Raw genomic sequence first — 25,211 nt, forward strand, 5'->3', positions numbered from 1 at the left:
TCCTGAGCCAATCGTGCTAGCTCAGGAATTCTGGGAGTTGAAGTCCACAAATCATAGAAGAGCCAACTTTGCCTACCCCTGCCTTAGTCAGTATGGTCACTTGCTAAGAATTGTGGGAAGGTGTGGACTTCACTTTCCGGAATTCTCCAGTCAGAATGCTCAGTGCTGAGAATTGTAGGAGAGGAAGGGCCTCTTCAACAAGGGTGGACGTCAGCTCCCAGAATTCCCCACCAGCATCTGGTCCACGCTGAGAATTCTGGGAGCTCAAGGACCTGCTCCAGGTAGCAAATTTTGGAAGCTAAAATTAATGCATTTCTACAATGTACCATGGAAGGGGGGGGGGAGAAACTTACACCACACCTTATAAATTATTGACAATGCCGCAAGAGTGTTGTGTAGACATTTTTCCTTCTTTTATTGCCAATTTCTTAGCCAAGCACTTGGTGGGGCTGGAATTTAACTTGTAATAAAGGGTTGGATAAGTTTGGTCTTGTTCGTTCTTTCCAAGCTTAGATGAATGCTTTTTTTGGGGGGCAACCATTAGCAACTGATCTGCCAGTGCTTTTAACAAGATTGAAGCCTCACGGAGAGGCAAATCCCCCCCCCCCAACCCATCAATGGGTTCACATAACTTTGCCTCCAAAAGGGAAGAAATTTGCTTCCGTCTCCATAGCAACCGTTGCAGATGGAAGGATAACTCCCTGTTATAATTCTTTTATCCTCAGAGCTGATGAGTTTGAAAGATCCATCTAAGAGCATCTGAATTTTCTGTGGTCGCTGGGTTTGGGAGTGGGTGGGTGGGGGACCATCCTGGGCAAATTGAATGAAGGTAATGTAATTAAATCAAATTGAATTGAGTTTCCTTGGGGGCTTCTATCGCCTCTGCCCAGCCCTCCAGCCAATCAACTGGGAGGGCCCTAAGCTCTCCACACTAAATGTGAACTGGTTATGCTGGTTTATGATCTTAATAAAGCTTTTGAGTTGAGTTGAGTTTTGATTTGATCTGAGATTTGACTTGAGTTTTGATTTGATTTGAGATTTGGCTTAGGTTTTACGTTGAGATTTTATTTGATTTGATTTGAACATTAACTGCTGGCAAACTAAGTTTTCAGATTTTCAAAATATGTTGACCAAGAATAGGAAACGTGATTCTTTTGATGTCGTTGAAATTCCTTGGACAGGGAAGATGACTGGAGTCCCTAACCCCAGACACGGCACCAGAAGGCAAACTCACAAAACTGTGTCTCGCTCACTTGCCCAATGTCATGCGTGAGAATTCATTGGAAAAAGCAATTATGCTGGGAAGAGTTTAGTGCTAGAAAGGAAAGCAGTCTGCCAAAGAACCAAATGGCTGGATACCATCAGAGCTAACACTAGCCAGACCATAGAACAACTCAAAGAAGTAGTGCAGGATTGGAAGATATAGAGAGACCAGGCTAAAAGTTGCTAAAAGTTGGATACAACTGAATGGATATAGGCATAGGAATAGGAATGGAATTGGAAATGGGAATAGAAATAGAATAGAATATTATATCTATAATAGAATGGAATAGGAATAGGAATTGAAAGCAGAACAGAGCAGAATAGAATAGGATAGGATATTGCAGCAAATAGAATATAATAGAATGGAATAGAATAGAATATTGGAATAAATAGAATAGAATGGAATGGAATGGGAATAGGAATTGAATGCAGAATAGAATAGAATAGAAATAGAATAAATTATAGAGTAGAGTAGAACAGAACAGAAAAGAGTGGAACGGAATGGAGTGGAACAGACCAGACCAGAATAGAATAGAATATTGGAATAAATAGAATAGAATATTAGAAAGAATAGAATGGAATGGAATGGAATGGAATTTATTTATTTATTTATTCATTCATTCATTCATTCATTCATTCATTCATTCATTTATTCATTTATTTATTCATTTATTTATTCATTTATTCATTCAATCATTCATTCATTCATTTATTTATTTATTGGATTTGTATGCCGCCCCTCTCCGTAGACTCGGGGCAGCTAACAACAATAATAAAAAACATCATGTAAATCCAATACTAAAAACAACTAAAAAACCCTTATTATAAAACTAAACATCCATACAAACAAACATACCATGCATAAATTGTAAAGGCCTAGGGGGAAAGAATATCTCAGTTCCCCCATGCCTGACGGCAGAGGTGGGTTTTAAGGAGCTTACGAAAGGCAAGGAGGGTGGGGGCAATTCTAATCTCCGGGGGGAGTTGATTCCAGAGGGCCAGGGCCGCCACAGAGAAGGCTTTTCCCCTTGGCTCCGCCAAGCGACATTGTTTTGTTGATGGCACCCGGAGAAGGCCCGCTTTGTGGGACCTAACCGGTCACTGGGATTCGTGCGGCAGAAGGCGGTCCCGGAGATATTCTGGTCCGGTGCCATGAAGGGCTTTATAGGTGATGACCAACACTTTGAATTGTGACCGGAAACTGATCGGCAACCAATGCAGACTGCGGAGTATTGGTATTACATGGGCATTTTTGGGAATGGAATGGAATAGAATTCTTTATTGGCCAAGTATGATTGGACACACAAGGAATTTGTCACTGCTGAATATGCTCTCAGTGTACATAAGAGAAAGATACAAATTCATCAAGAATCATGAGTTACGATACTTAATGAGTGTCCTAGAGTTCAAATAAGCAATCAGGAAGCAATATTAATATAAATCGGAAGGATGCAAGCAACAAGTTACAGCCATTATCACCGGAGAAATATAACTCCCCCAAACACTAGGAATTTTAGTCCATTGGTGTTCCGGAGGCTTCCCACCCGTGACCCCCTAAACAAGAATTTAATCCCAGTTTTGGAAAACAAGGGAAGATCAACTCAACGTCCAAGGAAGTAGCACCTTGGACAGCAGCTGACCAGTTCAAGCTGGGAATTCTTCCTGCAGAATTGAATGCTGCTTGGGCAACAGGCTTCTGGCTGGAATCAAAATCTAAGAGATGCCGTTCCTTACTTCTTAAATGCATTCTCACTTAATGAGCTTTTAGATGGTTGGGTTTTAATACTTTAATTAGCAGTTCAAGCTTTTTTTTTCCTATCCAGACATTAGCCTGGATAGGCAGCACGCCGCTGAGTTGAAAAGCGACTAATGACAACATCCCCGGCGTAATTTGATTTAAAAGGACCAGCATCCCATTAAAAGACTCCGTGTGCATGTCTTGATCTTTCTTTCAAAGGAACCCCAGCAAGAAAATTCAGGCATCAGAGAAGCGATTTGGGGGAGAAAAAAATTGTGTCGAATGCCTTTTTATTTTAAGCTGGACGGGCTCCGAAGGAATCGTGAAACTTAGAAACATAGAAGACTAACGGCAGAAAAAGACCTCCTGGTCCATCTAGCCTGCCCTTATACTATTTCCTGTATTTTATCTTACAATGGATATATGTTTATCCCAGGCATGTTTAAATTCAGTTACTGTGGATTTACCAACCACGTCTGCTGGAAGTTTGTTCCAAGGATCTACTACTCTTTCAGTGAAATAATATTTTTTCACGTTGCTTTTGATCTTTCCCCAACTCACTTCAGATTGTGTCCCCTTGTTCTTGTGTTCACTTTCCTATTAAAAACACTTCCCTCCTGAACCTTATTTAACCCTTGAACATATTTAAATGTTTTGATCATGTCCCCCCTTTTCCTTCTGTCCTCCAGACTAGACAGATGGAGTTCATGAAGTCTTTCCTGATACGTTTTATGCTTAAGACCTTCCACCATTCTTGTAGCCCGTCTTTGGACCCGTTCAATTTTGTCAATATCTTTTTGTAGGTGAGGTCTCCAGAACTGAACACAGTATTATTCCAAATGTGGTCTCACCAGCACTCTATATAAGGGGATCACAATCTCCTTCTTCCTGCTTTGCAAACTTCCTTTGCAAAGCTCAGGCGTGCTATTTGTCACAGATTTTTTATTATCATTATAAAGTTTTATTTATAAACATATATACACATGACACACAAAACAAAGACATTTAAAAACATTGGGCATTTGTGTAGCAAATCTGTATTACAATTCTTATTTTGCTCACAACCTATTACACAACTATTTTTACATATTTATCATTGACCGGTCATATACATTGATCTTATCTTATATATTTATATTATTTATTCGATTTTTAAAAATGCCGCCCTTCTCCTTAGACTCGGGGCGGCTTGCAACATGTTAGCAATAGTACTTTTTTTAACAGAGCCAGCCTATTGCTCCCACAATCCGGGTCCTCATTTTACTCACCTCGGAAGGAGGGAAGGCTGAGTCCAACTTGAGCCGGTGGTGAGATTTGACCGCTGACCTAATCAAACATCACCTAATCTTTGTCTTTGTTAGACTAGAGTCTAGACCTACTTAGCAATAATAATAGCACACAGACGTATATACTGCTTCCTTCCTTCCTTCCTTCCTTCCTTCCTTCCTTCCTTCCTTCCTTCCTTCCTTCCTTCCTTAGTTCCTTCCTCCCTCCCTTCCTTCCTTCCTTTCTTTTGTCATTCAATTTTTTTAATGCCGCCCTTCTCCTTAGACTCAGGGCGGCTTACAACATGTTAGCAATGGCACTTTTTAACAGAGCCAGCCTATTGCCCCCACAATCCGGGTCCTCATTTGACCCACCTTGGAAGGAGGGAAGGCTGAGTCAACCTTGAGCCGGTGATGAGATTTGAACCGCTGACCTGCAGCTCTAGCAGTCAGCTTTAGTGGCCTGCAGTACCGCATCTATCCACAGCGCCACCACGGCTCTTTTTATATATCTAATCCTGGTAAAGACTTTTTTGAGTGCAGCATGCTGCCAAATAATTTGGCAGGATTTGGGAGTTACCAAAATAGGAGAAAGAAACAACTGCGGCAAGAAAAAAGGTCACAAAACAGGGATGAAGCTCTCTCAACAACTGTCTCGCTTAGCAACAGAGGCCCGGGGTCCAGTTGCAGTCGTAAGTCGAGGATTAAGGTACGGAGGATGGATAGGAACTGCAAACAGCAGAGACTGAGGTGCCGGCTCCTCCTGCAGTGCTGTCGACCTCTTTGACCAGTGTCCTTTCAGCCAGTAGGGTTGCCAAGCCGGCTGAAACAGAAAAAATATGTTGGGTGAAGGGGTCTGAGATGGTGTTTTTCTCCAGCTGCCGATTAAGCAGGAAGCAGTTGGCAAAAGGGTGGAAGTTTTCAGCCAGCTGAGCAAGGGAAAATTCTCTGCCTGAATCAGCAATAAAACTGGAATTGTGTTTTGGAAGCCTCTGAGAAATCTCTACGGAGAGGAAGATACAAGAGGAATATGGTATATGGTCTCTCCTCCTTGACCACCAAGGTTCTCTTCCGATTCTGTTATTCTCCCCCTCTCTCTCTTATCTGTCTGTCTGTCTGTCCGTCCGTCCATCCATCCATCCATCCATCCATCCATCCATCCATCCATCTATCATCTATCTATCTATCTATCTATCTATCTATCTATCTATCTATCTATCTATCTATCTATCTATCTATCATCTATCTATCATCTATCTATCATCTATTTATCTATCATCTATCTATTTATCTGTCTATCTATCTGTCTATCTATCATCTATCTATCTATCTATCTATCTATCTGTCTATCATCTATCTATCTATCTATCTATCATCTATCTATCTATCTATCATCTATCTATTTATCTGTCTATCTATCTGTCTATCATCTATCTATCTATCATCTATCTATCTGTCTGTCTGTCTAGCTATCTATCATCTATCTATATCATCTATCTATCTATCTGTCTATCATCTATCTATTTATCATCTATCTATCTATCTATCATTATCTATCTATCTATCTATCTATCTATCTATCTATCTATCATCTATCTATCTATCTATCATCTATCTATCTGTCTATCATCTATCTATCTATCTATCTATCTATCTATCTAATCTATCTATCTATCTATCTATCTATCTATCTATCTATCTATCTATCTATCTATCACCTATCTATGTATCTATCTATGTATCTATCTATGTATCTATCTATTTGTCTGTCTGTTTGTCTTATCTATCTTACCTATCCATCTATATCTGTCTGTTGTGTGTCCGTCCGTCCATCCATCCATCTATCTTGTTATTCTGAACCAACACTTGGGTTGCATCAATAGAGGGATAATTTCAACCACAGGTAGAACCAGGCACTGGTGAGGCCACGCTTGAAATTGTGTGTCTAGTTTCAGTCTGCATGATGCAAAAAAGATGCTATGATCTTAGAAAGTGTGCAGAGAACAGCAACAACGATAATAAAGAATCCAGAGCCTAAATCATATCATGGTTAAGGGAATTAGGTTTGTCTAACGAAGAGAAGAATTGAGGAAGCAATGGGTGGAAACTAACCAAGGAGAGAAGCAACTTAGAACTAAGGAGAAATTTCCTGACAGTTAGAACAATTAACAAGTAGAACAGCTTGCCTCCAGAAGTTGTGAATGCTCCAACACTGGAAGTTTTAAAGAAGATGATGGATAACCATTTGTCTGAAGTGGTGTAGTTTTTCCTACCTAAGCAGGGGGTTGGACTAGAAGACCTCCAAGGTCCCTTCCAAACCCAATTCTCCCATGATTCTTTCATATAAACTTTGCATTCTAAATCCAGCCCTTGGACAATTAGTTCTTTGGTCATTTGGCTCTTCGGCTTTCCAAGGACTCCATCTTGTGGAGACACCCGATTATCCTACAATTTTTCTTCTGCTGCTTGGAAAGACACAGCTTTAAATGAATACACGTATTAATTTAAATAGATGTGGAAAGAATGATGTACATGCTCTTTAATATTATTTATGGATTGTTAAAGTATGTTGTACATATGTACGTTCTTTCTATATTTAAATTGCATATTGTTAAAAAGTGCATTACCCACTTAACATTTAAACTGTATTGTTATGTATTATTATTGTTATTGTTGTTGTTGTTATTATTATTATTATTATTATTATTATTATTATTATTATTATTATTATTATTAATTAGATTTGTATGCCGCCCCTCTCCGTAGACTCAGGGCAACTCACAACAGTGATAAAAACAATACATGGTAACAAATCTAATACTTAAAATCTAAAATGACCGTTTTACATTAAAAAGTCTAAAAAGAAAAAAAATGCACACTTTTTAAATATTTTTGAAATTCTGTGATTGTTAAAATGTGTAGTATACCTATTATTTAAATACTCAAATTCAACATGGATATGGACACCCTATTTAAAGATTACTCAAATGCTGTATCATTAAAGTATTTATTATTTATCAAAATTATATAGCTGCCCATCTTGCAAAGCAAGCTCAACATTGTACAACACATATTATCTACACATGTTGCGTGACATATAAAAAATACACATTTTTAAAAATTGTTTTCTGGCGCGCATCTCCCCTTGTTCACTCTTCTATGTGTTTGCGCAAAATATTAGGTATAATCTCTTCTCCTGAGTTTGATGGGTTGCCTTGGAGATATATAGATCTCTGGGGAATATGGCACACATAGTAACGGGCTGGGAGAAGGTGCATAGTATATAAACCATTGTTTCCCAACCTTGGCAACTTGAAGATATTCGCTGGCTGGGGAATTCTGGGAGCTGAAGTCCAAATATCTTCAAGTTGCCAAGGTTGGGAAACACTGGTATAAACGAATTCCGAGCGTCAAGATCGAAGATCCGGTTCTCTGTAGAGCGCTGTTTGAAATATGTCCAAAGTAAGAGATTCTTGCAACCTGGATGGTGTGTAATTGTAGAAAAAGAAATCCAGGATGGCATTAACCATAGTTTGTTGGCTAAAGCCCAGTTTGAAGGCGGAAAGCTGGAGTCACTATCCTCCCCCCTGTTCTATATCAATCAATTCTGTAATCAAAATTTTATTTTGCCCATTCTAGTTCAGTTCCATTACGGCCGGTCAATTTCATTGCCTGAGTTTCAGGAGAAGAATTCTGGGTTGTGTATCTTCTCTATTTTCCCTCCCTTCTTTTCTTCCTTTTCTTTTTCCTTTCCGTCCTTCCCTTTCTCATTTTCCTTCCTATCTTTCTACATTTTTTCTTTCCTTTTCCTTTTCTTGCCTTCCTTCCTTTCTCATTTTCCTCCCTCTTTTTTTCTTAGTCTACCTCCTTTCCTTGCTTTTCCTTTCCTCACCTACCGTCTTTCTTTCCTTCTCTCTCTCTCTCTCACCATCCTTCCCTCCCTTTCTCATTTTATTTCTTTCCTTCTTTCCCTTTCTTTCCTTTCTTTTCCTTCCTTCTAATTCTTTCATTTTCCTTCCTTTCTCTTCCTCTCCCTCACCTCATTTCCCTCCCTTCTTTTTCCTTTCCTTATGTCTCTTCTTTCTTACTTTTTCTTTCTTTCTTTCTTTCTTTCTCTTTCTTTCACCTTTCCTTATGTCTATTTCTTCTTTCTTACTTTTTCTGTCTCTTTTTCTCTTTCTTTTACCTCCCTTCCTTTCTCTTCCTCTCCTCTCTCACCTCATTTCCCTCCCTTATTTTTCCTTTCCTTATGTCTCTTTCTTCTTTCTTACTTTTTCTTTCTTTCTTTCTTTTACCTTCCTTCCTTTCTCTTCCTCTCCTCCCTGTCTTCCTCATTTCCCTCTCTTATTTTTCTTTTCCTTGTGTCCCTTTCTTACTTTTTCCTCCCTTTCCCCCTTCCTTCCTTTTCTCTCTTTCTTTTTCTTTCTCCTCCCTCCCTTCCTCTCCTCCCTCCCTTTCTTTCTCCTTCCTCCCTTATTTCCCTCCCTTCTTTTTCCTTTCCTTATGTCTATTTCTTCTTTCTTACTTTTTCTTTATTTTCTTTCTTTCTTTCTCTTTCTTTTACCTTCCTTCCTTTCTCTTCCTCTCCTCCCTGTCTTCCTCATTTCCCTCCCTTATTTTGCCTTTCCTTATGTCTCTTTCTTCTTTCTTACTTTTTCTTTCTTTCTTTCTCTTTCTTTGACCTCCCTTCCTTTCTCTTCCTCTCCTCCCTCACCTCATTGCCCTCTCTTATCTTTTCCTCCCTTTCCCCCTTCCTTTTCTCTCTTTCTTTTTTTCTCCTTCCTCCCTTTCTCCTCCCTCCCTCATTTCCCTCCCTTCTTTTTCCTTTCCTTCCCCCCCTTTCTTACTCCCCCCCTCTCCTCCTCCTCCTTCCCTCCCTCCTCTCTTTCCCCCCTCCCTCCCTTCCCCAATCCCACCCCTTGCTCTCCCCGGCGGGCCCTGCAGGCGCCGCTGTCCCCTTCCGCCGGCAGAGCGCGCCCGCACCCGGCCTGAGCTCCTCACTCCAGCCCGGGGACTGGTAGGCCTCGCTCTGAGGAGGCGGAGGCAGGCGGCGGCGGCGGCGGAGGGAGGCGGCGAGAGGCGGAGGGAGGCCAGTCGAGGAGACGCCGAGAGGAGGCAGCAGAAGCAGCAGCAGCAGCAGGAGAAGAAGCAGGAGGAGAAGGAGAAGCCGCCAACGCCATCCGCCGCCATCCGCCGCCCCCAGGCGCCCCGCCCGCCAGACCCCCGGCGCCCCACAAGCACCACAGGTGGGTCTCGGGGCGGGGGGCGGCCGCGGCCTTGGGGGGGGCCCGTCGGGCGAAGGAAAGCGACCAGACCGAGCATAAGATGGAGGGAGACGCAGCAGGCCCGGCCTGGCCTCCAATGCAAGCGTCGCCCCCCCCCCCCCGTTGCAAAAAAGAAAACAATCTGCAAAAGGGGAGGGGGTGCATTTCATGGGGGGGGGGCTTGGCTTTTTAATTCCCTTTCCTTTTATTTTATTTTGCAAGGACGTTTGCATGGGAGGGGGCGCTCCTATCTCTCCCCCCTTCCCCGTTTTGCAACTGTTATTATTATTTTTGTTTTCAAATTTGGGGAGGGGGAAGCTTTGGAGGTCGCCCTGGCCTGTCTGGAAGCCCCCCCCCTGTTAAAATAAAAAATATATTATTTACCTTGCCCGCCTCTCCCCCCGTTTTGCAACTCTTATTTTTATTTTTTGCAGACCCCCTTTTTAAATTTGGGGAGGGGGATGCTTTGGAGGTCGCCCTGGTTTGTCTGAATAACAACACCCCCCCCCACACACACTTTTTATTTTAAATTAAATTTAATTTTTTCCTTGCCAGCCTCTTCCCCTCCCTCCCGCCCCCCCCCAGACCCCTCCCTCTTATTTATTTATTTCCACGCCTTGCAAAACAACTCTTTTTTTTGCAAGGGGGGATTAAAAAACAACAACACAAATTTAATCCTGGGCTTAATGGCATTTTATTATTTTTTCTCGACCCCCCTCCTCTTTTTTTTATCCCCCCCCCCCTCTTTCCTGGGTCTGGCCTTTTTTTCTTTTTAGGTCTCCCCTGTATGTGTTTGTGTGTCTGTGTCTGATGTGGTTGTGTTGCCGTTGCCATTTTGTGCACACAACCAGGGTTAGCTTTATCCATTGTTTTGGTTGGGGGTCCAGGCCTGGGTGATGCTGACCCCCCCCCCATTCCTCCGCATATCATCCATTGCCCACCAGTGGGGGGGGGGGGACGACAAAGGCTACCAAAACCTGACAACACAATCTGGTTGCATTTTGCTCCCCCTCCCCAAAAAAAAGCATCCCGGAAAAAATATATATATTCCGCGATGGGCATCTCCATTTTTTCACTACGACACACCTGGCGTTTAGCAGCGGAGCGAGCAATGGCTTCCATCTCCTTTTTATTTTTCATGCACTAGAAGGGGCATTTTAAAAAAATTAAAATTAGAAAAAGATGATGCTTCTTAATTTGGGTTTTAGGTTGCAATTTTTTTTTTGGTGGTGGGGAAAAAAAGAGGGGGGGGCAACTGGTTTGGAGACATGCCGCAAGTCGTTGGGTGATAAACATGAAAGCGTGTCTCGGTTGCGCCAGATCTCTCCGGGATCCGGTTGGGTAGCTTTGTTTGTTAACCTGCTTTAAAGAAAGAAAAATATGCATCTCCTTTTCCCTAGATTTTGGATGTTGGGGGGGTTGTCAGTGTTTAATTTTTTAAAGGGGTGTTGTTGTTTTTTGTCCCAGCAGGAATCCAAAATTGGTGACACAAACGATGGTTTGGGAGGAAGTTGAATTTCAAAGGTTGCGTTCAGGATTTCCTGCTCGGAACAAAAAAATTTGCGTGCAATGTTGTGATAGGGTTTGTGGGATATTTTATTATTTTGGGGGGCCTGGGATTCTATCTCCAATTCCTCCTTCTGTGCCCCATGGGATCGAGTAGATTTAAAAAAAAAAAAAGGCCTAGCTTGTGAATTGTGGCAAACACAAATATTTTGTGTTGCTTTTTTTCTTTGTTTATTTGCTTGCAAGAAGCAACACAAAACTTTTAAGAATTGTAGCAACATAGATTTATGTTTATATTGACTAAGTGCGACTCTCCCCGGGTTAATCTCCCTGTTGCAACATGTTTGATCCTTTGTGGTTCCCCAAAGTTGATGGTTTCATATTTGTAGCAATCTCTTGAGTGGCCAAAAGTCCTGGTGGGAGTGTGTGTGTGTGTGTGTGTGTGTTTTTAAATTGTCTGCCCTTTCTACAAGGTTTTCTCTGTGCTGCCGATATGTCTCCCAACTTGTGTTGTCTCCTGATTTTTTTTAAAAAATAAAAGTTTAAACATGCAGTTTCTTACTTTTGGTTTTTCATTATTTTCTATTTTGATTTCGCAAACCGACCCTTTGTTGACAAAGCGAAGTTTGTTTTGGTATTTTGTGGGTTTCAACAAAAAAATCCGACTGTGCACCATTGTCTTGGTTTCTCTATAACCCCCAAATTAAATAAACTTACTTTTGTGGGTTTCTGGATGATCTATGCGTGCATGATTACGACATGCTGATGAAAAAGAAAGAAGAAGCAGATAATTATAATGTTGCTACCTCACACCCAGAGGCTGGAATTTGCCAAGTGTTATTTCCCATGTAATGTAGAAATATTGGCTGAATATCTTAGGTTTTTTTCTCTCTCGTGACAAATATTAAGTGATTGTCGTGGGATTCTGTGCTGGAAAAAACCAACATTGTCACGCTGGTCCATAGTAGGGGAAAAAAAGTAAAACTGTAATTGTTATTGCCATAAAAAGAGTGCAACTTTTTGGCTTGTGCAGAATTCTTCGTTTGAGGAGGAAGTAGAGGGATTTATCATTTGTGGCTAGGATGGGGCACCACCAGGAGAGTCCAGGTTTAAAGAAATCAGGGAGAATAATAAGTGAAATATTTCCATCAATGCACCCAGAAAAATGGAGTTGGAAAACTCTTCGCAGGGAATCCTTGACTTACAACCGCAACTGAGCCCAAAAATTCATTATTATTATTATTATTATTATTATTATTATTATTATTATTATTAATTGGATTTGTATGCCGCCCCTCTCCGTAGACTCGGGGCAGCTAACAACAGTAGTACAAAACAGCATGTAAATCCAATACTAAAACAGTTAAAAACCCTTTTCAACCATGGGTATGAATGGTCGTAAGTATGAAAAGTGGTCACAAGTCACTTTCAACGCCATGGTGGCCAACATTTCATTTGGTGGTTTCAAAATGTTTGGTTTTATCCAGATACCGTTGTGAACAGTCACTAAACAGATTGTTTTAAGTTAAGGACTTCCTGTAAATGTGTGGGGCGTTTTGCCAATGGAAGATGGGTCAGAAAAAGGCATTTTTCCCCTCTGCTCCATCAATCATTTCGACCATGTTTCTCTTTTCTTGCTAACTTTTGGGGAGAGCAAGCCTGACCCTTGGCTACTTGAGAGGCTTAGGAGCCTCAGTGGCGCAGTGGTTAGAGTGCAGTACTGCAGGCTAAATTCTGCTGACTGCTGGATGCCTGCAATTTGGCAGTTCGAATCTCAGCAGGCTCAAGGTTGACTCATCCTCCCATCCTTTCAAGGTGGGTCAAATGAGGACCCAGATTGTTGGGGGCAAGAGGCTGACTCTGTAAACCGCTTAGAGAGGGCTGTAAAAGCACTGTGAAGCGGTATATAAGTCTAAATGCTATTATTATTGATTGGAATCCACAGCATGGTGTGGATTCACCCATGACATTTTAAATGTACTTTGCGTGTTCTTTGCAAAACTCTTCCGGATGTTTATTTATTAGATTTGTATTTATTTATTTATTAGATTTGTATGGAAGCAGGAAGAGGGAGATTGTGATCCCCTTTTATAGAGCGCTGGTGAGGCCACATTTGGAATACAGTACTGTGTTCAGTTCTGGAGACCTCACCTACAAAAAAAGATATTGACAAAATTGAACAGGTCCAAAGACGGGCTACAAGAATGGTGGAAGGTCTTAAGCATCAAACGTATCAGGAAAGACTTCATGAACTCCATCTGTATAGTCTGGAGGACAGAAGGAAAAGGGGAGACATGATCGAAACATTTAATAGATTAAAAGGGTTAAATAAGGTTCAGGAGGGAAGTGTTTTTAATAGGAAAGTGAACACAAGAACAAGGGGACACAATCTGAAGTTAGTTGGGGGAAAGATCAAAAGCAACGTGAGAAAATATTATTTGACTGAAAGAGTAGTAGATCCTTGGAACAAACTTCCAGCAGACGTGGTTGGTAAATCGACAGGAACTGAATTTAAACATGCCTGGGATAAACATAGATCCATCCTAAGATAAAATACAGGAAATAGCATAAGGGCAGACTAGATGGACCATGAGGTCTTTTTCTGCCGTCAGTCTTCTATGTTTCTATGTGTGCCGCCCCTCTCCGGAGACTCGGAGCGGCTCACAACAACTTTGCTTTGAATGGGACAGTAAGTGAAGCAGGGATGGGAGGATTAGCTGTAGCAAAAGAAGGGAGGAAGGAAAAAAGGGAAGGAATCAACCAACCAACCAACAGTGATAGCCCTTAGTCTTATATTCCACTTCACAGTTTTTCACAGCCCTCTCTAAGCGGTTTTACAGAGTCAGCCTCTTGCCCCCAACAATCTGGGTCTTCATTTGACCCACCTCGGAAGGATGGAAGGCTGAGGGAGGGAGGAAGGAAAGAAGGAATAGAGAGGCACCCAACAATCTGCCGCACGAATCCCAGCGACCGATTAGGTCCCACAGAGTTGGCCTTCTCCGGGACCTGTCGACGAAACAATGCCATCTGGCGGGACGCAAGGGAAGGGCCTTCTCTGTGGCGGCCCCGGCCCTCTGGAATCAGCTCTCCACGGAGATTAGAACTGCCCCCACCCTCCTTGCCTTTCGCAAACGTTTGAAAACTCATCTTTGTCGCCAGGCATGGAGGAACTGATATATCCTTAGCTGCCTTTGACTTTATGGATGGTGTGTTTGGATTGTATGACTGTTTTTAATAGGAGTTTTTTTAAAGACTGTTTTAACATTGGATTTGTATATTATGTTTTATTTGTTGTGAGCTGCTCCAAGTCCTCAGAGAGGGGTGGCATACAAATCTAATAAATAATTATTATTATTATTATTATTATTATTATTATTATTATTATTATTATTATCTGGGTCCTCATTTTATCCACCTTGGACGGATGAAAGGCAGAGTCAACCTTGGGCCGGTAAGGATCAAACTACTGGCAGTGGGTAAAATTAACCTGCAATGTTGTATTCTAACCAATGTTCACCATGGATGGATGGATGGATGGATGGATGGATGGAAGGAAGGAAGGAAGGAAGGAAGGAAGGAAGGAAGGAAGGAAGATCATTTAGATACTGCTTCTAAGCGGTTTACAGAGTCAGCCTCTTGCACCCAAAAATGTGGGTCCTCATTTGACCCATCTCGGAAGAATGGAAGGCTGAGGGAGGGAAGAGGGAGGGAGGGAGCGAGGAAAGAAGGAATGGAGAGAGGAAAGGAAGGAGGGAGGGAGAAAAGAAGAGCAATGGCCCTTAGATTTATATACCGCTTCATAGTGCTCTTACAGCCCTCTCTAAGTGGTTTACAGAGCCAACTCTTGCCCCCAACAATCTGGGTCCCCATTTGACCCGCCTCGGAAGGCTGAGTCAACCTTGAACCTGATGAGATTCGAACTGCCAAATTGCAGGCAGCAAAAGTAGCCTGCGGTACTACACTGATGCCACCGCGGTGTCTTTCTGTAAGAAGGGTCTTCCTGCTGAGAATGGACACTGGGCAGCGAGGACTTCACAGGTTGCGTTAAAAAATGTTGTGCGGTCATTCATGCAAAAGAGGAGACCTGTTGTGGTTGTCGTTTTGTGAACGAGAGAGAAAGCCAGAGTTTGACTTGCAAACACAATTGGGACCAATATTTCCATGACCCTAGGACAGCAAGACAGTTGTCATTAAGCAAGTTTTGTCCCATTTTATGCTGTTCAGTGAACCACTGCAGTACTACTAACGTAAGTAACAGGCTTGTTAATTGAAGTAGATTTCCTCATTGTGTCAACCCAGAACCTGACCTCCATATCTGAGCTTTCCATGTTGCCACATTGGAGTTGGGAGGGTAAGGGAGGAGGGATTAGAGATAGAGGGGCTTATGTGGTCAAAACAAAGTACTTTCTCTTGAGAACCAAGGACATCATTTATTTATTTATTTATTTATTTATTTATTTATTTATTCGATTTTTATGCCGCCCTTCTCCATAGATTCAGGGCGGCTTACAACATGTTAGCAATAGCACTTTTTTTTAACAGAGCAAGGCTATTGCCCCCACAATCTGGGTCCTCATTTTACCCACCTCGGAAGGATGGAAGGTTGAGTCAACCTTGAGCCGGTGATGAGATTTGAACCGCTGACCTTCAGATCTACAGTCAGCTTCAGTGGTCTGCAGTACAGCACTCTACCTGCTGCGCCACCCCGGCTCATCACACCTGGATGGTGGAGGGAGGGGGGAGGTCATCATAATGACAAGATAGGCTCTCGATTGGACCATGTGACTGATTAGGGTTGTGGGAAAAGTTTCTCTTTTAGCTATGTGAAAACCGTGGGAACCTTTAGAGTTAGTTAGTTAGTTAGTTTATTGTCATTGCACCTCGTACAATGAAATTAAATGCCGTCTTCGGTGTACATCACGCATTAGAAAACTCTAAAACAAAAACACACATCCCTTAGTTCTATACAATTAAATTGAAAACCCCTAATATTGCATTAATATTGCATAGGCACCAAAGACAAATTCCTTGTGTGTCCAGTCACACTTGGCCAATGAAAAATTCTGTTCTGTTCTATTTTCTGTTTCTTCTAGTCTATTTTGTATTTTCTTTTTTTTAAAAAATAATCTTTATTAAAGTTTTACATATACAAAAAGAAAGAAAAGAAAAAAATTAAACAGAAAAATACAAAGAAAAAAACCAAGAAAAACAGACAAACGAACATATTAAACAACATATAAAACATATTCAGTTTCACTCATGTTCTTTATAGTCACATTGATATAGTTATTTGCTTATCACCAATCAATACTTTCTTTCACTACGTACATATATTTATTTGTTACATAGAAGACATAATTTGTCAACCTTATTGTTGACTGTCACTATCAAGCGACTAATATTAAGCATTTGTGTCTACTGTGCGGAATTGTAGGTTTGTTTTCTTTAGTTCTGTATATTATGTTGTATTCATTTTGTATATTTGTGAGGAAGATATGGATCTCTTTTATATTTTCTATCCTTTTCTATTCTATTCTATTCTCTTCTAGATAGTAGAATTCAAAATAATAATAATAATAATATGCAAGGACTCTGGCATAAGCCAGTGAAAGTGGTCCCAGTGGTACTTGGCACGCTGGGCGCAGTGCCAAAGGATCTCAGTGGACATTTGAAAACCCTCGGAATTGACAAAATCTCCATCTGTCAATTGCAAAAGGCCGCTTTACTGGGATCGGCAAACATAATTCGCCGCTACATCACGCAGTCCTAGGTGCTTGGGAAGCGTCCGACTGGTGATGAAATACGAAATCCAGCATAGTGATCTCGTTTGCTGTGTTGTACTGACATAATAATAATAATAATAATAATAATAATAATAATAATAATTTATTATATTTGTATGCCTCCCCTCTCCAGAGACTCGGGGCGGCTCACAACAACAATAATAATAGTATTACAATATAACAAATTTAATATCTAAAAATCCATCATTTAAAAACCATACAACACAAGCATACCATAGATAAAACTATATAAGCCTGGGGGAGATGTCTCAATATAGTTACTGCTCTAGGATAGAAGTTGTTTTTCTGCCTATTTGTCCTTGTTTTTATTGTCTGGCCAGATGGTCATAGTTCAAAAAAAAAAAAAAGGGTGCCCAGGATGAGAGATGGATCTTTAAGAATGTTTTTGAACTGTTTTAAGGCAGCAGGAGCCATAAAGCTATAAATGTATAGAGCAGTGATTCCCAACGGCAATTTGATTTTTAATGGGGGCAGTTGGAACCTTGTTTAAACCAAGTTAATGGCCTTTTAGGTTTCCTCTGCATAAGTTCACTTTTTGAATAGTAAGAATTATATTTCACGGGGCATCAGGATTTTAGAGATGGCCCAAAAAAGGTTGGGAACCACTGCTAGAGAGAGATGTGCCAATGTGGTATTCCCAATAAGCTATTTCTTTGAGGAATCTATCTGCCTTGGAGTTTTGCTTGCTATGGATCTATTGACAGGTGTGAACTTTGGGCGCTATCTAACAAAATGAAATTCAGTGGTGAAAACAGGTTCTACGTGGAGGCAAGAATAAAACGCACAGGTACAGGACAATGTGGTGCATTGCTCAACAGTAGTAGCTGTGAGAGGGATCTTGGAGTCCTAGTGGACAACCATTTAAATAGGAGCCAGCCGTGAGCAGCAGCTGCCAAAAAAGCCCACACAGTTCTAGGCTGCATCAACAGAGGGAGAGAATCAAGATCATGTGAAATGTTAATACCACTTTATAAGGCCTTGGTAAGGCCACACTTGGAATACTGGATTCAGTTTTGGTCGCCGTGATGCAAAAAGGATATTGAGACTCTAGAAAAAGTACAGAGAAGAGCAACAAAGATGATTAGGGGACTTGAGGCCAAAAAATATGAAGAACGGTTGCAGGAACTTTGGGTATTTCTAGTTTAATGAAAAGAAGGACCAGGGGAGAGACATGATAGCAGTCTTCCAATATGTCAGGGGTTGCCCCAAAGAAGAGGGAATCAAGCTATTCTCCAAAGCACCAGAGGGCACAACAAGAAGCAATGGGTGGAAACTAAACAAGGAGAGAAGCAACTTAGAACTAAGGAGAAAATTCCTGACAGTTAGAACAATTAATCCGTGGAACTGCTTGCCTCCAGAGGTTGTGAATGCTCCAACACTGGAAGTTTTAAAGAAGAGACTGGATAACAATTTGTCTGAAGTGGTACCGTATATAGCAGGGGTCCCCAAACTTGGCAACTTTAAGACTTGTGGACTTCACCTCCCAGAATTCTCCAGCCAGCTATGTTGGCTGGAGAATTCTGGGCATTGAAGTCCACAAATCTTAAAGTTGCCAAGTTTGAAGGCCTCTGGTATATAGCTTCCTGCCTAAGCTGGAGGTTGGACTAGAAGACCTCCAAGGTCTCTTCTAACTCTGTTATTCTAGAAACATAGGAACATAGAAGATTGATGGTGGAAAAAGACCTCATGGTCCATCTAGTCTGTCCTTATACTATTTCCTGTATTTTATCTTAGGATGGATCTATGTTTATCCCATTCAGTTACTGTGGATTTACCGACCATGTCTGCTGGAAGTTTGTTTCAAGCATCTGCTATTCTTTCAGTCAAACAATATTTTCTCATGCTGCTTCTGATCTTTCCCACAACTAACCTTAGACTGTTCACCCATTTTGAGACGGTCAGAAACCACTACCCCTAAATCGTTCTCTTCTGAAGTTTTTGCTAACACGGAACTGCCAATACAATACTCTGATTGAGGATTCCTTTTCCCCAAGGGCATTATTTTACATTTGGAAACCTTAAACTGCAGTTTCCATTGCTTTGACCACTTCTCTAGTAAAGCTAAATCATTTGCCATATTACAAACGCCTCCAGGAATATCAACCCCATTGCGCTATTTTTTTAAAGAGTCATCGTCAAATAGGCAAACCTTCCCTACCAAACCTTCCCCTATGTCACTCACTTTCTATTATATTCTATATTCTATATTCTATTCCATTTCATATTCTATATTCTATTCCATTCCCTGGAACCCTGACACAATGATTTTGCTTGTCAGAAGGTACCTGAGACACATCATAAAGATGAGTCACTTGCCAAGTATTTGGCATTTTGATCACATGCTGCAAATATCGTAAGTGTGAAAACCATCACTTTTAAAAGTCTCTACAAAGAGCCCTTTGTAAGCCCCTTATTTCAATGCTCCAGTAACTTCGGACTGAATGCCTGTAATTTAAGGACTTTTTACTATTTGTGCGTTTTTTGTAGTACAAGCTAAACTTTGGTTAAGCTTCCCATCCACCACCACCACCCCGTCTGTTTTAGCGAAAGAAATTTTGGGTCGTAAGTCAAACTACCTGAATTTAATTTAGTTTAAGTTAAGTTTAAGTTTTATTAGATTTGTATGCCGCCCCTCTCTGAAGACTCCGGGCGGCTCACAACAGCAGTACAATATACAAAGTACAAATCCAATATAAGTTAAAAGCAATTTAAAACCCATAAATATTAAAAAAAACACGATCCTTACTACACAATCACACCATTCTCATATATTACATTCAGAAAAAGGTGGTGCTGGGGGGGTCAAGATAGTTATTCCCCCCATGCCTGGCGACATAGATAGGTCTTCAACATCTTGCGGAAGGCGGGAAGAGTAGGGGCAATTCAAATCTCCGGGGGAAGTTGATTCTAGAGGGCCGGGGCCGCCACAGAGAAGGCTCTTCCCCTGGGTCCCGCCAAAAGGCATTGTTTAGTCGACGGGACCTGGAGAAGGCCAGCTCTGTTAGCATAGTTACTATTTATTAAATTTATTTACCACTCATCTCACAGTCACTCTCGCAACTTTAATTTGGACATATTGTGTCAAGATAGATCAGTTTGGCTCTGCTTTACTTGAAAACCTGGAATTACTAGTTAAACTGTAACTCCTGTTCTGCGGATTGCACTTTCTGATCCTAATTCAAAGAGTAAAGCCAGCTTTGTGTGAATCGGGGAAAAAACCCACGATTGGGGTCATGTATCCCTTTTTCTCTGCACAAAATCTGGAAACTTTTGCATGTAAATTTTGCAAAAAAAAAGGAATTAACATGGTGGATGTTTAGCGAATAAAAATAGAGCTGAGTGTGCATTAAAATAGATTTAAAACAGAGTGAAAAGCAAATTGAGACTCTAGAAAAAGTGCAGGGAAGAGCAACAAAGAGGATTAGGGGACGGGAGGCTGAAACTCATGAAGAACGGTTGCAGGAACTGGGTATGTCCAGTTTAATGAAAAGAAGGACCAGGGGAGACAGGATAAAGTGCTCCAATATCTCAGGGGTTGCCCCAAAGAAGAGGGAGTCAAGCTATTCTCCAAAGCACCTGGGGGTAGAACAAGAAGCAACAGGTGGAAACTAAACAAGGAGAGAAGCAACTTACAAGAAGGAGGGAGAGAGGAAGAAGAGGGAGTCAACCTATTCTCCAAAGCACCTGAGGGTTTCCGGCTTAAGCAGGGGGTTGGACTAGAAGACCTCCAAGGTCCCTTCCAACTCTTTTATTATTATATTATTAAATTAAGCCTTATGCGAGCCCAACGGAATCATTTCAGGAAATGGAATTGATTAGCGAAAGATGCCTATCCTAGAAAGGGGGCCAGACTAGATGCCCTCTAGGGTCCCTTCCAAACTATCTGCTCCATCACTCTCTGAAATTTCAGGCAGGCAAAGGGAAGCCTGTGATAGTGCCAGCTTACAATTCGTGCACGTTTTCTGATGTTTCCATTGACCTAAGAAATTAAAAATTGGATTTGAGGGATATTTCCCCCCTCCCTCTTATAGTTAAAGAATGTCGCTTGGGGAAGAGCCTTCTCTGTGGCGGCCCCGGCCCTCTGGAACCAACTCCCCCTCAGAGATTAGAATTGCCCCCACCCTCCTTGCCTTTCGTAAGCTCCTCAAAACCCACCTCTGTCATCAGGCATGGGGGAATTGAGATACTCTTTCCCCCTAGGCTTCTACAATTTATGCATGGTATGTTTGTATGTATGATTGGTTTTTATATTAATGGGTTTTTAACTGTTTTTAGTATTGGATTATTGTTGTACACTGTACACTGTTTTATTACTGTTGTTAGCCGCCCCGAGTCTGCGGAGAGGGGTGGCATACAAATCCAATAGATAGATAGATAGATAGATAGATAGATAGATAGATAGATAGATAGATAGATAGATAGATAGATAGATGATAGATAGATAGATAGATAGATAGATAGATAGATAGATAGATAGATAGATAGATAGTTCTCATTGTCTTTTCTTTTTCATAACTGGGAAAAAGACCGTTTGTGTTATTTGTGATTTTACAAAAAAAATATGTTTATTTTTAAAGCTCCATCATGTCTAGAGATAGTATTGCTATTTTTTTTATTTTTATGTTCTGTGGTCCAGTTGGAGGTTTTCCTTAACTATTCTAGTGGAGTTTCCTTCCTACAACTCAGGGGTTTTGGGGGGATTCATTTCTAAGCCAGGAAATTTGTTGGTCACAATGTTTTCTTAAATCTTTCGGTGGCCAGTACCCAGCTACAAGCAACTGGAAGGTTGAATATGCCAAAGGAAGACATTTCTCTTATTCCTAAAATGGAAAATCATAGAAACCTAGAAGACTGACGGCAGAAAAAGACCTCATGGTCCATCTAGTCAGCCCTTATACTATTTCCTGTATTTTATCTTACGATGGATCTATGTTTATCCCAGGCAGGTTTAAATTCAGTTACTGTGGATTGACCAACCACGTCTGCTGGAAGTTTGTTCCAAGGATCTACTACTCTTTCAGTGAAATAATATTTTCTCACGTTGCTTCTGATCTTTCCCCCAACTAACTTCAGATTGTGTCCCCTTGTTCTTGTGTTCACTTTCCTATTAAAAACACTTCCCTCCTGGACCCTATTTAACCCTTTGACATATTTAAATGTTTCGATCATGTCCCCCCTTTTCCTTCTGTTCTCCAGTCTATAAATCCTTTCCATTTTAGGAATTTAAGCTTAAAATTTAACCATAATGTTTCCCTTAGCTGTAAACTGAACCCCAGTTGTTCAATTTCAGCAGTGTTTTTCTTTATTAATTAATTTATTTATTAGTAGCATTTATATGCTGCTCAATTTCAAATGGATTCTGGGCGGCTTCAGACTTTGCTTCCCCAACCTTCAGAATTTTAGCCCCACCAAACTGGGGTTTTTTAAATTAAAAAAAAAAAGCAAAACAAAACATTTCCGTTTGGGGCTCAAAACATTTCCTGAATCGAATTGATGATTTTTCACGCCCAGCGAGAAAGCTTCTTTTGTGCTGGAAAGCAAACTTGATTTGAAAAATCAGCTCACGGCCCTATGAAAAAGGGATAATGAATAATAATACTGTCATTTAGAAAGTTGTAGTTTTAGATTGTGTTTTTGTAAACCCCCTCGAGTGTGACCAGACCAGAGGAGCTGTCTGCCTTTATCCAGATTTTATGATGGCCTGTTTTGGAGGTAGAAATGCTACCAAAGCTGAGATGGGGAAACTCTTTTTTGAAGGTTGTTTGCTAAGATGAAAAGTTGTCCCTTCCTTCCTTCCTTCCTTCCCTCTCTCCCTCCCTCCCTCTCTTTCTTTCTTTCTTTCTTTCTTTCTTTTTTCTTTCTCCTTCCTACCTTCCTTCTCCCATATCCTTTTTCCCCTTCCCTCCCTTCTCCCTTCCTTTCTTCTTTCCTTCCTTCCCTCCCTCCCTCTCTTCCTTTCTTTTTTCTTTCTCCTTCCTTCCTTCTCCCATATCCTTTCTTTCCTTCCCTCCCTTTTTCTCCCTTCCTTCTTTCCTTCCTTCCCTCCCTCCCTTGCTCCCTCATTCCTTCTCTCCCTCTTTCGTTCCTCCCTCCTTTATCCCTGCTTCTCTCTCCTTCTTTTCTCTTTCCTCCCCTTCCCCTTCTTCCTCTTCTTATTTTTTATTTTCTCCTTTATCCCTTCTTTCCTTCCTCTCCCCTGCCCCCTTTCTTATCTCATTCCATTCTTTCTTCCTCCTCCTTTCCTGCTTGAGCAGGGGGTTGGATAGAAAACCTCTAAGTTCTCCTTTCTTATCCTGTTGTTGTGGTCTGCTTTATATTTTTTCCCCCGGGGGAATTGTCGGGCCAAGACAAGTCGCTTGGTTAGCTGATAGCTCAAAAAGCCATTGCGCAAACTTAGCAAAATGGGTAAAATTCAACAAGTGGGTGGAACGTGTTACGCACCACCATAAATGGCCAAAGCTGCCCCCTTATCTTTTCATCCCCTGTGTCTTCCTGGCTCCTGGTTTCGAAAATATTTTTTACCAGCGGCGTTTTCAGATCAGAACGACATGGGACCGTTGAGAAATTTCCATGTGGAATTCAAACTGGCCAGTTCCCCCTTCCGTATTTATCTTGCCGTATTTATTTATTTAGAAACATAGAAGACTGACGGCAGAAAAAGACCTCCTGGTCCATCTAGTCTGCCCTTATACTATTTCCTGTGTTTTATCTTAGGATGGATATATGTTTATCCCAGGCATGTTTCAATTCAGTTCCTGGGGATTCACCAACTACGTCTGCTGGAAGTTTGTTCCAAGGATCTACTACTCTTTCAGCCAAATAATATTTTCTCACGTTGCTTTTGATCTTTTCCCCAACTAACCTCAGATTGTGTCCCCTTGTTCTTGGGTTCACTTTCCTATTAAAAACACTTCCTTGAATTTTCATTGCTTTTGTGCTTTTTTGTCTCCTCTGCAGGCAGATCAGGAGCGGTGCAGAGAAATTTCCTTACTCGATGACCTTTCATCGCGATGTCCGATCGTTCGGGGCAAATAACCAAGGGAAAGGATGGGAAAACCAAGTACACGACCCTCAGCCTGTTTGATAAATATAAAGGAAAGTCAGTAGAAACAGTCAGAAGTACAGGTGAGCTGCGTTGGAACAGGATGTGTGTGTATGTGGAGATTTTTGCATTTAAATCAGCCGTCATTTGATATATAGTGCCAAACAGACAATGAAACAAAGTTTGAGGAGTAACTGCGATTGAAAATGATGTGTGTCCCACTTTTAATGCCCGTTTATAGCGCTAGATAACCGTTGTTTGTTGCAATCCTTGCCAAGGATAATGTGCTCTGGATGGATTATTTTCTCTCTCTTTCTCTTTCCCTTGCTAGTTACTCCTTTTTTAAAAATAATAATAATAATGTTTAAAAATTTATTTTAAAATACTAAACATAAATATTAAAAAAGACACTTAAAACATTACAACACAAATTTAAGACATTACAAAACAAACAAACCCAAAAAAAGAAGATAAACTTTTATAACACTTCTTTTGTATGGTGAATTTATTTATTTATTTACTTACTTACTTACTTACTTAATTACTTAATTACTCAACTTACTTATTTACTCACTCACTCACTCACTCGGGGCGGCTTACAACTTTGATGCAACTTTGATGAATTGCTTTGATGTCACACTTTCATACATATATATATATATATATATATATATATATATATATATATGAATGTTATTTCTTTTACAGTTTTCATCTATCACTCTTAGTTAATTATTACGGTAATTAATACACTGCTCAAAAAAATAAAGGGAACCCTTAAATCAGTGTTTCCCAACCTTGGCAACTTGAAGATTCGCTGGCTGGGGAATTCTGGGAGTTGAAGTCCAAATATCTTCAAGTTCCCACTAAGTTGGCCTTCTCCGGGTCCCGTCGACCAAGCAATGTTGTTTGGCAGGCCCCAGGGGAAGAGCCTTCTCTGTGGCGGCCCCGGCCCTCTGGAATCAACTCCCCCCAGAGATTAGAACGGCCCTCACCCTCCTTGTCTTTTGCAAATTACTCAAGACCCACCTTTATCGCCAAGCATGGGGGAGTTAAGATATTCTTTCCCCCTAGGCTATTACAAGTTATGCATGGTATGTTTGTGTGTATGTTTGGTTTTATTATAAGGGTTTTTAGTTGTTTTATTAATTGGATTGTTATATGCTGTTTTTTTATCATTGTTAGCCGCCCCGAGTCTGCGGAGAGGGGCGGCATACAAATCCAATAAATAAATAAGTAAGTAAGTAAGTAGGTAAGTTGCCACGGTTGGGAAACACTGCCTTAAGCAACACAATATAACTCCAAGCAAATAAAAAATCTGTGAAAACT

At 40.9% G+C, this 25,211-nt stretch overlaps 1 protein-coding gene across 6 annotated transcripts in view; it reads left to right on the forward strand.

The window, feature by feature from the left end:
* The first annotated feature begins 9,370 nt into the window (after positions 1 to 9,370).
* Positions 9,371 to 25,211, forward strand: part of LOC139170971 (protein O-mannosyl-transferase 1-like) — a 93,236-nt gene continuing 77,395 nt past the window's right edge. For all 6 annotated transcript variants that reach the window (XM_070758660.1, XM_070758663.1, XM_070758661.1 and 3 more), the window contains exons 1-2: positions 9,371 to 9,512; positions 23,798 to 23,965. In XM_070758660.1, coding sequence (XP_070614761.1) covers positions 23,851 to 23,965 — 115 coding nt within the window. In that variant the 5' untranslated portion in view covers positions 9,371 to 9,512; positions 23,798 to 23,850. The remainder of the gene's footprint in view (positions 9,513 to 23,797; positions 23,966 to 25,211) is intronic.

This window comes from Erythrolamprus reginae, chromosome 8 (assembly GCF_031021105.1).
Source record: "Erythrolamprus reginae isolate rEryReg1 chromosome 8, rEryReg1.hap1, whole genome shotgun sequence".
Classification (NCBI taxonomy): Eukaryota; Metazoa; Chordata; class Lepidosauria; order Squamata; family Dipsadidae; genus Erythrolamprus; species Erythrolamprus reginae.